The sequence below is a fragment of the Mirounga angustirostris genome, unplaced genomic scaffold (genome assembly GCF_029215605.1).
Source record: "Mirounga angustirostris isolate CCGP_5_RB_7025 unplaced genomic scaffold, mMirAng1.0.hap1 SCAF_14, whole genome shotgun sequence".
In the NCBI taxonomy this organism is placed as follows: Eukaryota; Metazoa; Chordata; class Mammalia; order Carnivora; family Phocidae; genus Mirounga; species Mirounga angustirostris.
Window position 1 is genome coordinate 13,000,508 of NW_026991722.1, and position 13,378 is coordinate 13,013,885.

At 46.9% G+C, this 13,378-nt stretch overlaps 1 protein-coding gene across 3 annotated transcripts in view; it reads left to right on the forward strand.

The window, feature by feature from the left end:
• Positions 1-195: 195 nt before the first annotated feature.
• KDSR (3-ketodihydrosphingosine reductase) overlaps positions 196-13,378 on the forward strand; it is a 41,979-nt gene continuing 28,796 nt past the window's right edge. For 2 of the 3 annotated variants that reach the window (XM_064578766.1, XM_064578767.1), the window contains exons 1-5: positions 196-390; positions 5,522-5,611; positions 8,046-8,102; positions 12,369-12,434; positions 12,630-12,725. In XM_064578766.1, the coding sequence (XP_064434836.1) occupies positions 283-390; positions 5,522-5,611; positions 8,046-8,102; positions 12,369-12,434; positions 12,630-12,725 (417 nt within the window). In that variant the 5' untranslated portion in view covers positions 196-282. The remainder of the gene's footprint in view (positions 391-5,521; positions 5,612-8,045; positions 8,103-12,368; positions 12,435-12,629; positions 12,726-13,378) is intronic. The other variant, XM_045886589.3, reaches the window with a different exon arrangement.

The window sequence follows — 13,378 nt, forward strand, 5'->3', positions numbered from 1 at the left end:
GGGAGGTCGCGGGTCGCGTCCCGGAGCTCGGGCACAGGCCCCAGGCCCACAGCCCCCGGCCCCCCGGCCCCCCGGCCCCCGCCTCCGGGAAGCACCGCCCCGCCGCGGTCGCGCCCTCGGCCGGCTCCGCCTCTTCCCCTCCGGCCGCCGCCCCGCCCCGCGCCGGCCGCGAACCCAAACAGCGGCTCCTGCTGCGCGCGGCCGCGCGTGATCGCCGCGCCGCCGAGCCCCGCGCGCCCGCCCGCCCGCCCGCCCGCCGGCCCGGCCCGGCCCCGCCGAGCGATGCTGCTGCTGGCGGCCGCCTTCCTCGTGGCGTTCGTGCTGCTGCTCTACATGGTGTCGCCGCTCATCAGCCCCAAGCCCCTCGCCCTGCCCGGGGCGCATGTGGTGGTGAGTGGCCTCCTGTTGCTGCGCCGCCGCCGCCCGGCCCGCTCGGCCGCCCCGAGCCCGCCCCCTGGCGCGCCGGCCCGCGCCCGAGGCCCAGCCGCCGGCGTCCCTTTCTCCGCCGAGGGCCACCTGCCGCCGCGCGGCCCGGCCCCGTCCCTGCGGGGGGCCGCGGGGACCCGTCCTCCGCCGCAGCTGGCCCTCGCCGGGGCCGGAGAGCGGGGCCCCGGGGCGCCCGGTGGCTCGGGAGCCGCTCGTTAATCCCCGGGGCATCCGTGGGACGTGGATATTTTTGCGCTCGGTTTTCCGATGAGTCAACGGAGGAGCGGAGAGGCTGAGAAAGTTTGCCAAGGACACCGCGGTCGGTGGCCGCGCGGGGCGAGGCGCGCGGTCCCGGCCGGGTCGCGGGGAGGCGGGCGGCAGAGAAGGGGTCCCAGCCGCCGGGACCCCCCGAGGCAGCTCGGACCGGGCCGACGGCCTGTGCGAGCGACAGAAAGAGCAGTTGCCAGAGGAATCCAGGAAGTGACTCACCTGGGGCGGGGGGCGGGGGGGGGACCGCCCCGAACCCAGGGGGCTGGCGGTCCTGGGCTGAGCGGTGTCGGGACGCTTCTGTCGGGTCTACACTGCTGGTCTGTCGGGGCTCAGCCCGGGGTCGGCCGATTGCTGTTTCAGGGCCGAGCTCTGCCATCATTTCAGGGGCAGACGGACGAGCTCACCGACCTGCTGGTGTATTAGGGATGAAGGAGGTGCGGATGGGTTTGGTTCGTTTCTTACCGGAAGCTAGTGTCCCTTTTCTGCAGGTGGTGGCACCTTCCTTCCACTGAGAGAGAATGCCTCCTCACCTGCGCCCAGCACTTCGCCACTTGCTGAGGCTTTCTCTTCGGTTTCCTTATTTGGATCTCACAACCCCGAGGCACCCGAGGTGGGAGGTTATTGAATAAGGAGAATTGGTTCCTAAGCTGGCCCCACAAATCCTGCCGGAGGTGACATACGCGTGTCTCGGCTGAGGTGGAGCCTCCCCACCGAGCTGTCTGGGCTGGGCTGGTTGTTTATTTTAGTGGGCTTTAAATCTGGACAAGCATTTGTGAATGAGAAAATGTATTTTTCTTTACCTTGCCCTTTGTAAAAATATTAGTATGTCTCCAACTCCTGCTATTCCTGATGTGCAAGGTAGATGAGGTTAGTGTAAATTCATTTCAGAAGGGAGCGAGAGAAGCCAAACTTTACAGTGAGGCCAAATTCTGGAAGTGTCACGTCTCCAAGAGAACTTCTGCCTCAGAAGCATGGCTTTAAAAGTTGGAATCTTGCAGAAGTTACGTTTGCAGAGCATAACTTGGAAGGAAACATAAAGCCAAAAGCAGGAATGAGCATTTCGATTGGGTATTTATAAGGGAGTTTCACTTAACCTTGACTCCAGTCGTTCCAGCTTCATTGTGCCGCAGGCCACCAGTAAGATAATCAGTCTGTTGGGGTAAACTAAGAAAATTTCTTATTTTCACCATCCCATTTTAATACGCCACTATAAATAATGTGAGGATGACATGAATAATTCACATGATGTCACCATCTGTCTTCTTTTTTAATGTCACAAGATGAGGGAAAGCACCATTCTTTTTCTTGAGATTTGTTAGGACCGGACCAGGTGGTGTTAGGAGAGGGAGCTAACATTTAGAATGTCTGCTTATGTGAAAGCATGAACAGACTTAGGTCACAATTATTTATCGCTTTCTATTTAGAACAGTTCGCATACACTACTGTTATCTCCCTAATGACAGTGATAAAGCAGCACAAGTATTACAGGATCTGTACTTAGGTTTAAAACCTGTTTAATCGACTTGGGGAGAACTGGAAAATCAGGTCCTTCCTTTTTGGAGATGGCTGGGAGCAGTTCTTGCCACAAACCACCCTGTCTCTTGCCCTCAATAAGAGGGGTATGATGTGGGCGCCTGGGTGGCTCAGTTGGTTAAGCGACTGCCTTCGGCTCAGGTCATGATCCTGGAGTCCGAGGATTGAGTCCCACATCGGGCTCCCTGCTCGGCGGGGAGTCTGCTTCTCCTTCTGACCCTCCCCCCTCTCATGTGCTCTCTCTCTTTCATTCTCTTTCGTAAATAAATAAAATCTTAAAAAAAAAAAAGAGGTGTATGATGTGATGAAAGAGATAGTAACATTTAAATAATATTTTGCATTGAATCGTTAAGACGCAGTGATAAGGAAAGGAAATTAGGCTGTTATCTTTAGTGTCCCACATCTGGGCCCAGTTTACCAATTGTCAGGCAACTCCATTCATATTTCCCACTTTCTCAGCCATCTCTTCCGTGTTGTTCTACCGTTCAGAATAACACAGCCTAGACTTGGCTGATGTATATTCTTAGATACCTTCTAAGCATTAGCTTCGTTAGAAGGTTAGTTTCTCACGAGCTAGGACCGAAAGATTGAAGTCTTAACCCTTGCTCTTATGGAATAAACTTAGAAGTGATCAGGTTGAACGGTCTCTTGGCTGTGCTAGCTTACCTGTCACAGTCTAGAAAAAGGACAGCAATCACAGCAATAGCACTTTAGAGCATGTACGTTTAATCGGTAACCTCGTAACTTCAACTTCCATTGATTTATCGAATAACAAATAGGGAGACTTTACTTGCAATTTTTTTTGGCATCGTATTTTTCAGAGAAATGGAACCATGCACCATTTCTGCAAATTAATGTAGGCTGAGTACTTATTTAGCAACTGCTTATGCCAGGTTCTGTGCTCAGAGTGGGGGAGATAAATTGGACTTGGTGCTCGTCCTCAAGGAGCTTGCGGTCTGGTCAGGGAGCTAAGACGTGTACACAGAGTGGAAAGTGATAGGCAAAGGACAGGACTGAGTGACAGAGTCAGGAAAGCTTCCTGGAGGAGGGGACTTTGGATCTGGCCTCTGCAGGCTAGGTAGGATTTGGATAGGTAGGTATGCAGGGGATGTTGGGTGGAGGGACATCGAGGCAGTAGCAACACCATCATACGATGGCCAGGGGCCTGTTAATTACTATGGAATTGGAATGGCTGGTGAGAATTAAAAAGCCAAGGCCACCCGTGAAATATCTCAGCAGCAAAGAGCTTCTCAGAGGCATCTGTTAGCTGGGGCAGCAGGTAGATTTTTACAGTAACCTTCTGGAGATAATTGGTTAATTATCTGCCAAGGAAATCTCTTCAATGGTGAGGACTTGGGGCTGAAGAAAACTAGGGGAGCCTAAGCATCCATGGAGATTGGTACATTGTATAGGAGTGGCTTTATGATAATTTTAAAATCATTGAGATGGGGTCAAGGATGTTCACTACAGCATGATTTATATCTAACAGTAAAATATTTGAAATAATCCTAATGTCTGTTACAGGGAAATTGTCAACTAAGTTTTAATACAGCTCCTTAATGTAATATAGTGAAGCCTTTTAGTTTTTTGACATATTTTGATACGTATTTTTTATCCTATTCTATTTTTTTAAAGATTTTATTTATTTATTTGTCAGAGAGAGAACACACAAGCAGGGGGAGCAGGCAGAGGGAGAAGCAAGTTCCCCACTGAGCAAGGAGCCCAATGTGGGACTTGATCCCAGTCCCCTGGGATCATCACCTGAGCTGAAGGCAGACACCCAACCAACTGAGCCACCCAGGCGTCCAGATACATATTTTTTTAAAGTAGGATATGATACCGTGTAAGGTCAGATGCCTCTCTGATATTTCCCCACTTCCTTCACCTGACAACCCTGAGCCCCCACTCTCTTGCCCCATATTATATAATTTGCATAGGAAAAATGACTGGAAAGATAATATTGCCTTACGAAGTTAAGTATCTATTGAGTCCTTCCTATATGCAGGCATTGTGCTGAGTGCTAGGAATGTAGTGGGAGCAGAAATGGAGTTGGTATTTTTATGGCATGTGTGAGGCAGTGATAGGAGAGATGGTCATGAATCAAATAATCACACAAATAAATGCATGGCCGTTTGAATATGTGAGTGCCATAAAGTAAAGGAAAAAGGATGCGGTGCTGAAAAGTGGGTTGAGGTTAGGGAAGGGGCAGTCAGTGAAGGTTTTCCTGAGGAAGTGATGTTTGAGCTGAGGTTTATTTATTTTTTTAAGATTTATTTATTTGGGGGGGCGGGGACGGGTAGAGGGAGAGAATCTCAAGCAGACTCCCCGCTGAGCACGGAGCCCGGCAAAGCAGGGCTGGATCCCACAACCCATGAGATCATGACCTGAGCTGAAACCAAGAGTTGGATGCTTAACTGACCTAGCCACCCAGGTGCCCCTGAGCTGAGATTTAATGGGTGAATGGGTGTCAGCTGGATGAAAAGAGGGGAGAAGAGCATTTCTGGCAGGGAAATAGAATGTGCAAAGGCCCTGTGATTGGAGGGAACGTGGAACTCAAAGACAGCCAGTAGGACTGAGCTAGATTGTGAGGGGCAGAATAGTACAAGAAGGAAAACTTTGCCTTTTAATATTTCCATGTGATCATGTATTTCTTTTATAATAAGCAGTCATGTAAAATATTAGAAGATCTGTGCAGGTAGCTCTTCTTTGCATCTCTTGTGGAGAGAGTCATATAAGAGATATGCAGTAAGGAAATAAGATTCATTTGAATTTGGAACCAGAGGTAGACTAATGTATTATTTATTAGCTCAATTTATAGGGCACTTTCCTTCCAGTGAATGCAGAAAAATATAGGTGTGCAGTTTATAGTTCAGTACCGAAAACAATCGGCAGCAGGACCCGCTGACGGTAACATCTTTCATGTCTGCACTTCCTTTGTTAAGTCTGGGACGAAGAAACTACAATAGCTAAAAATCTGGTTCTTTTTTTTTTAAAGATTTTATTTATTTATTTGAGAGAGAGAATGAGATAGAGAGAGCATGAGAGTGGGGAGGGTCAGAGGGAGAAGCAGACTCCCTGCCGAGCAGGAAGCCCGATGCGGGACTCGATCCAGGGACTCCAAGATCATGACCTGAGCCGAAGGCAGTCGCTTAACCAACTGAGCCACCCAGGCGCCCCTAAAAATCTGGTTCTTATAGATTGGGTTTTAGAGCTCATCATAGTCGTGTGAAATAAACTTCCCGCAGCAGGGCAATTTCAAGAGCTAAGAAGATTTTATTATTTTTGCTTTTAGGTTACAGGAGGCTCTAGTGGCATTGGAAAGTGTATTGCTATCGAGTGCTATAAACAAGGAGCGTTTATAACTCTGGTGGCACGAAATGAGGTAAGTCTTCTGGGTGTGTTGTTACTCCCTTACTCGGCTTTGGATTAGCCGGAGAGGCAGTGTGCATGTCCTGGGATTCGGGAACCTGTGCGAGAAATGGCTCGTATCTCTGGTTCCAGGTGTGATTTTTGGACCACTGGTTATTTCTCATATTCGGGGCAAAGACTTCTTGGTTGAAGTCAGGCCAGTTCCACAAATATTTATTTAGTTTCGACAGCTGTTAGGCAACATCAGAGGCACTGCGGGTGGAGATGGGAGAGGCCGCAGGGAGCCAGGGAAGGCGTCCACCTGCCCACAGGAGAAGGCAGAGCCGATGGCCGAGCTGATAGCCGAGTCCTGAAAGGCATGCAGGTGTCTGTCTGTAATTTGCTTATTATCGAGATGATGCACATCTCTAATGATACCCAGACTCCACAGGGGAATCTTGCTCCTCCCCAGCACTGCAGCAAAACAGTGTTTTTCTGTGTCAAGTCAACACAAAGTCTGTTTTTCTTTTCTTTTCGTGCCCCCCCCCCCCCCCGCAGGGTCTGTTATTCTTGACAAAGTTGTTTCCACAGCTAAAGCAATGACACTGGATTCACACGAACAGTTGTGGAGTCCTCTGGCTCCAGGGAGGTGGGGTTGGGGGGGGGGGAGGCCACCATGCCTGTGTTATGGGCCACCTGGCACTGTTCCGTGCCTGGCGTCATGCTTGGCTCCCAGCGGGTGCTCAAAACAGAGTTGCAGAATGAAGACATGAGGGCAGGTTTGATGGAAGGATGGGAACACCAGCGTGGCATCATTGCTTGGGGACTTTGGATTCACATATGCCAAAGGAGGGCAACAGTGGGGTGACCAACCACTCAGGTGGGGGTGCACAGCTGCCATGGAGGGCCTCGGGGGAAAATGTTTAAATATTGGCACAGAATTAGGCTTTGATGTTCATGATTTCTTCTTAAAATCAAGAAAGGCAGAATTGCTACCTCCTCTCATTTGTGTCCTGACATCTCTAACAATGAATTCGCTTTGGCATCAAAGCCACTTGATGGGAAGGAAAACGTCACTTTATTTTGTTTGATTAAAGATTTTATTCATTTATTTTTGTGAGGGAGAGAGCACAAGTGGGGCGGAGGGAGAAGTAGACTCCCTGCCGAGCAGGGAGCCCGATCTGGGACTCCATCCCAGGACCCTGGGATCATGACCTGAGCCGAAGGCAGACGCTTAAGTGACTGAGCCACCCAGGTATCCAGAGAACATAACTTTAATAAAATGGCATTATGTGAGGGGCGCCTGGGTGGCTCAGATGGTTAAGCGTCTGCCTTCAGCTCAGGTCATGATCTCAGGGTCCTGGGATCGAGTCCCGCATCGGGCTCCCTGCTCCTTGGGAGCCTGCTTCTCCCTCTGCCTCTCTCTCTCTCTCTCTGTCTCTCATGAATAAATAAATAAAATCTTTAAAAAAAAAAAAGTTAAAAAAAAATGGCATTATGTGAAATTTAAACAGTGCTGATATTTGAAAGAAGATAGGTGAAAAGGAACCACGGGTGGCCCCAGGTTTCAGGTGCTCAGAAGCTCTTTCTGTGGGTCCTTGCATTGCTAGACGTGAATGAGCAGATGAGCCTTCTGGCTTCCAGAAATTCTTTATTTTCTAATATAATTGTTTATTCCAATTTTGACAAGGCAAATTGTGTTTGTCTATTAATAGAATATTATTTTATTATAGACACATCCACGTTCGGAACACCCACGTGTCTTTCCGAAAGATTCCCCTCCTTTTTTGTTCTTCTCTAGCTGTCCTGATGTTTTTAAATTACAACTTTTAGAACAAATTAAGAACTGTAAACTGATATATCTCTCTTCTTGAAAAATGAGTCAAGCAAACAAAATTGAGACCTTGGAAGAATCTCTCAGTTACAGGGTGGCTTTGCTTGTCTTAAGATTATTCTCGAAAGTAGCCAGGATTAGGTTTTCTCAATCTATCTAAAAGGTGATTTTTACTATATTTGCTTTTATGGGAGAGGAGGAAAATATTGGACAGTCTCTTACGAAAGCACTCTTGAAGTGGAATCACACGAACCCTGAAGCATTGGGAAGCATTGCACGACCATGTGGTGGTTCTTGTTTTATGTCACAACTACATAATGTCAGATCAAAACATTTATTAGCAGTGAGATGGTGCCCATCAGCAATTAGTACTGTTAACTGGGATTTTGCAGTTCATTTATTTTTCTGTTATCTTTCAGAAAACCCTTGCTATCACTTAATCATAGCCGAGCATAACTTCACAGCTTCTTTCTTTCATAGACTGTGGCCCATAGCGATGCAATAAAGGTGCTGTCTTGCGTGTTTTCTAGACTTTAATAAATACTTACACAAATAATTGCTTTCTTGCCCCATTTAAACAAACAAGCAGACAAATAGACAATCACCAGAACTAATTGTGCTCTGTTGCTTTCAGGACAAGCTGCTGCAGGCAAAGAAAGAAATTGAAAAGCACTCTATTAATGATAAACAGGTATGATCAGTCTTCGTGATACATTTTCTGTACTAATCAGCACAGCTGTGTAAAGGAAAGTGTTATTTCAACTGTGAATAGTTCATGTAAAGCCTGTAGGATTTTCCTAATTAAAATACATATTAGACTGTTTTTTTAAAAAGGCAAAATCATTTAAATTGTCTGTGAGTTCAGGTTATTACCAAAAATGTACAGACTTTGACTTTCACGTACCAGTGATCAAATAATGTTTTTCTAGAAGATGATTTTATTTCAGTTATTTATTTAAGGTAACTTCATACAAACACTTAAGGGGAATGGGGTAGTAAATTTTTGGGGGGGGTTATGGCATTTTTGGATGACTAAAACGTTGTGTGTATACATATATGTATCTTTCAGTATAAAACATAATAACAAGTTACTATGACACTCATCACCGAGCTTAAGAAATGAGATTTACTAGGGCCCCTGAAACCCCCCTGGGAGCCCATATCAGCTGCCCATATCCTCCGGTCTCATTCCTAGAGGCAAGCCTCAACCTGATTTTCATGTTGATTCGTCCTTTGCTTTTCTTTATAATTTGACTAGATGGTGCATGTGACCCTAAATAATATGCTGTTTATTTCTGCGTCTCTTTGAACTTTATGGCATCATTATTTTTTTTGTCAGCCTTCTCGAGGCATTCTTCACATACCATTCAACTCACCGATTTAAAGTGTACAGCTCAGTGGCGTTTGGCTTAGCCACAGAGTTGCTCAACCAGCACCAGAATCGGTTTTAGAACCTTTCTGTCATCCTGTAAAGAAAGTCTGGACCTTGTCACTCCCCACTTCCTCCCAACCCCCACAGCCCCAGGCAATCACTAATCTACTTTCTGTCTGTGTAGATTTGTAGGACATCATTCTTTAGGTATTTTTGTGCAACTTGATCTCTTCACTGGATACTGCTTTTGAGATTCCTCTGTGTTGCTGCGTAAAGTCATAGTTTATTCATTTTTTTACTGCTGGATAGCGTTTTCCTGGATATATATAGAAGACCTCTTGTTCATCAGTTCTACTGTTGGTGGATATTTCGTTTCCAGTTTTTTGGTTAGTTTTATTTCTTGCTGTTACGGAAGTTTTTCTCCATGTCTCTGCGCACACGTGCGAGAGTGGACGGTGCCTGGAAATGGAAGTGTGGAGAAATAGTTACAGCACACACGCATCTTCCACTTCACCGAAACGGGTACATGCCCACCAGTAGTGCTCGGGGCCTCTTGTTGCCCCACATCCTTGCCAACACTTGGTATTGGCAGGCTTTCTAATTTTTGCTTTTCGGATGGGTTTTAAATGATATTTCACTGTAGTTTTTTTTTTTTAAATTTTTAATTATTTTTTTAAAAAGATTTTATTTATTTATTTGAGAGAGAGAGTGCCCGAGCACAGGGGGACGAGTGGAGGGGGAGGGAGAGGGAAAAAATCTCAAGGAGACTCCATGCCAAGCAAGCGTGGAGCCCAGTGCAGGGCTCGATCCCACCACCCCGAGATCATGACCCAAGCCGAAAGCAAGAGTCAGACGCCTAACTGACTGAGCCACCCAGATTCCCCTCACTGTAGTTTTAATTGCCTCTTTTCCCCCTCCAAAATATGTTAGAGAGCTTTCCTTGTCATGAAAAATAAATCAGCCTGATTTTTTGTAACAGAGTCTCAGGTACCCACAGCGTACGCAGCCATTTCCCCGTGCGTGGGCTGTCGCAGGTCTTCTGCTTTGGCGCTCTGTGCGCAGGTAGAGGTCCTCATCCACATCTCCTTGTGTACACATGTGAGGTTTTCTCCAGTACCTTGGCTTCTGTGCCCCCTTCTCTGAAGCCCATGAACCTTGGAAAACTGCCAGCTCGGCAAATCTCCCCATTTTTTTTTTTTCGTATTCGTGTAAGTTCTGATAGAGAAAGAAGTATCCTGTAAAACCATGGAGCTCATGTGCTCCTGGCTGAAGGCCAGGCCTGCTGTCAGCACCATCTTGGTGCCCTGGACTTCTTCACCATGACTTCTGCCCCCACCTCCGCCGTCAGAAGGCTGTAGGTCATGCGGCGAGTTCCTGCCATCTGCATCGGGGAAGGGAAGATAGGCAGGGCTGGCCTGGGCCAGAGGGAGCTCGCTCCTTCTACCAGCACAGAAGGGGTTTGCTGTACAGCTTAGCACAAGCAGTCCCCCGTGGACACTTTTCCTGGTGGTTTGTGAACCCTTTTTAAAAAAATTTTACTTGTCTGTGGGATAGCTTTTATTTATAGTAAATGATCTAATACTGTATAAAAAGACTCATATAAAAATCCCGATCACAGGAATAAAACCCAAGGGCCGCTCCTCTGGAATATTCCAGGTTATTACATTTGTGAAGGGGGCCATTTCCTTTTCTTAGGAATTTAGATCATTTGGATAGGGTTCCTTCCTGTCTCAAATAAGACTTCCTGCCTGCCGCATCAGATTCTAAGGCAATCACCTCTCACGTCATGGCTTTATTCCCCACATCGTATCTTCTCAGAGCTGGAAGGGACCTTTGTCGTCACTCGCTTCTGACACCCTTCCTGGAGCAGGTTCTGCCCAGCTAGTGAATGAAGGGGCAGCGTTGGAAGCCAGGCCTGCCAAGCCCGCGCCTGCTTCTTCCGCCGCACTGCACCCCCTTCGACTTGGGGCCACACGTGGGCACGTGTGTGTATGTGGACGTGCCCTCCTGTGCACACTCATTCTGTCTGCCCCTAGCTTGGCAGCCATTCTCCACCCAGAAGAACTCATGGAAAGACGGAGAAGTCGTGAAATGCCTTTCTGCTTCTCTCTGCGACCCCTCCCCGCCCTTGGCACACAGAACATTCCAATGTCAGAGGTTAAGCTCTAGATTTGAAAACATGATCCAAAAAGGGAAATTAAAACAATAGCTCATTGTTAGTCCCCATTAGTATTCTGAACTGCTATTTTATAAATTTCTATCAAAGTAAGCACGGAAATATGTGCTTTTTTCCCCCCCTCCTCCCTTCTTCCCTTACTTCCCTTCTTCCTTTCCAAAGACTGAATGGAATTGTTATCCGTGGCCAGCATGGGCTGGGCTCTTCCTGCCATCTCTGTGCTTTGAACCCCTGAGCGTGGCCAGGTTTGGGCCAGGTAGGCTCTGCGGCTTGCTTTGCTGACCCCTGTGAGTGGCCAGTCTGTCCAGAGTCGGGGACCTCAAGCTCGCACAGGCCCCGATCGACCCTTGGCCTTGAAAGACCACCAGGCTCAGGCTCTGAGCCGGTGACTCAAGCTAAGGTGGCTTTTGTGAGTAGGTATTGTTTGCTTACCTCTTTAGTCCACCTGACGCTATGGAGTCCCAGTAGGGCCGTCAGAGCTCTGGGATTGCTCCAAGGGGAGTATTTTTTTAAGCTTATTTATTAGATTTATTGTTTTTATTTTTAACGACCTAAGATGTTAACAACTTAAGATACAATTTATGTACGCTTTATTTATTCCTTATGTAATTTATGCATTCTTTTTAACACCCAGAGCTATAATTGATGTCCAGTAAACCACATCCATGTAAAGGGTACAGTTTGATGGCTTTTGACAGATATGTACACGTGTGAAAGCAGCACTGAAATCCAGACACAGAGCATGTCCCTGCTCCTAGAGTTCCATGTGCCTCCTTGTGGTCCAGGCCTCCCCCGACATCTGGCCGCACGTGATCTCAGACCTGCTCTCGGTCACTGTGGATTAGAGGCGTTCCAAGAGGAGCTTTTTACATTTCTTTTCCTTTCTATTTCCAGCTTTACTGAGGGATAACTGACAAAAATTGTATGTGCTTAAGGGGCACAGTGTGATGATTTGATCCACATTTCCGTTGTGAAACGCTCACCACCTCAAGTTGATTAATACACCCATCACCTCACACAGTTATTTTGTGTGTGTGTGTTGAGAACAGTTAAGATCTACTCCCTTAGTGGATTTCAAGTATGCAATATAGTATTCCTGTTGGTAGTCACGATGCTGTACACGAGACCCCCAGAACTTTTTTATTTTATGCCTGAAAATGTGTACTTTGACCAACATTTCTTAAGACATGTTTTTGCGTTTGCCAGGAGAGTTTTCTGTGAAAACTGCCAAGAAAATTAGGCTCTGCAGTTGCACGGTCAGCAGATTTCCAACAATGCAATCTGTGCCTACAAAAGCAGACTTCCTAGCTTTTGGCAAGAATTGTCTTTACATTAAAAAAATTCTTTAAAAAATACTTTTAGACACCTGCGTGGCTTTGATCATTTTTTTTTTTCTCTCTTCCTAACAGGTGGTGCTTTGTATATCAGTTGACGTATCTCAAGACTACAGCCAAGTAGAGAATGTCATAAAACAAGTAAGAGGTTGGGCTAACTGGAATTAATTCACTTGCCTTTCAGTTGGTTCTTCCCATTTTGGTGTGTGCCTTGGAACTGATAAATCATCTCTGTAGCCTTAATAGTTGTATAGACTTTATTTATTGGCATTGATTTGCTACAAAACTGATTCTTCTCTTCTTTTTCTTAACGCCTGCTCTGATAAATTTTTCCAGGCACAGGAGAAACTGGGCCCAGTAGACATGCTTGTGAACTGTGCAGGAATGTCACTTTCGGGAAAATTTGAAGATCTTGAAGTTAGTACTTTTGAAGTAAGTAGCTATTTGCTTTTTTGCTCATTGGGCAACTCATATACTACAAGTAGAACAGAGCCACAGGGGAAGGCTTTGCAAACGAAACAGATAAAACACATTCAGATTTATAGAAGCTTTCTAAGGCTAGGGGAAGGTTGGACGAGGTTTTGGTTCCAGCACCATGACCATCCAACCTTAAGAGCTTAGCAAGTCTCTGGACCTTGGTTTCCCTAGCTGTAAAATGGGACATGCATCATGGTGACGATTCACCGAGGTCCTCTCTTCAAGAGAGCTCTCTGTAAGCCAAGAGATGCTGGATTTTCATCTCGATTGTCCGGGCTTTTAACAGTGGTAAACCAGAAAAGCTGAAGAGCAGACTCTTTGGAGTTCTGAAATCAAGACAAAAAGATAACGCATCCTATTTTGGTTTATATATATATTTTTTAAAGAGTTATTTATGTGACAGAGAGAGAGACAGCGAGAGCAGGAACACAAGCAGGGGGAGTGGGAGAGGGAGAAGCAGGCTTCCCGCGGAGCAGGGAACCCGATGCGGGGCTCGATCCCAGGACCCTGGGATCATGACCTGAGCCGAAGGCAGACGTTTAACGACTGAGCCACCCAGGCACCCCTTGGTTTATATTTTTAAACAGGTTTGCCAGGGAGCGTCTCTT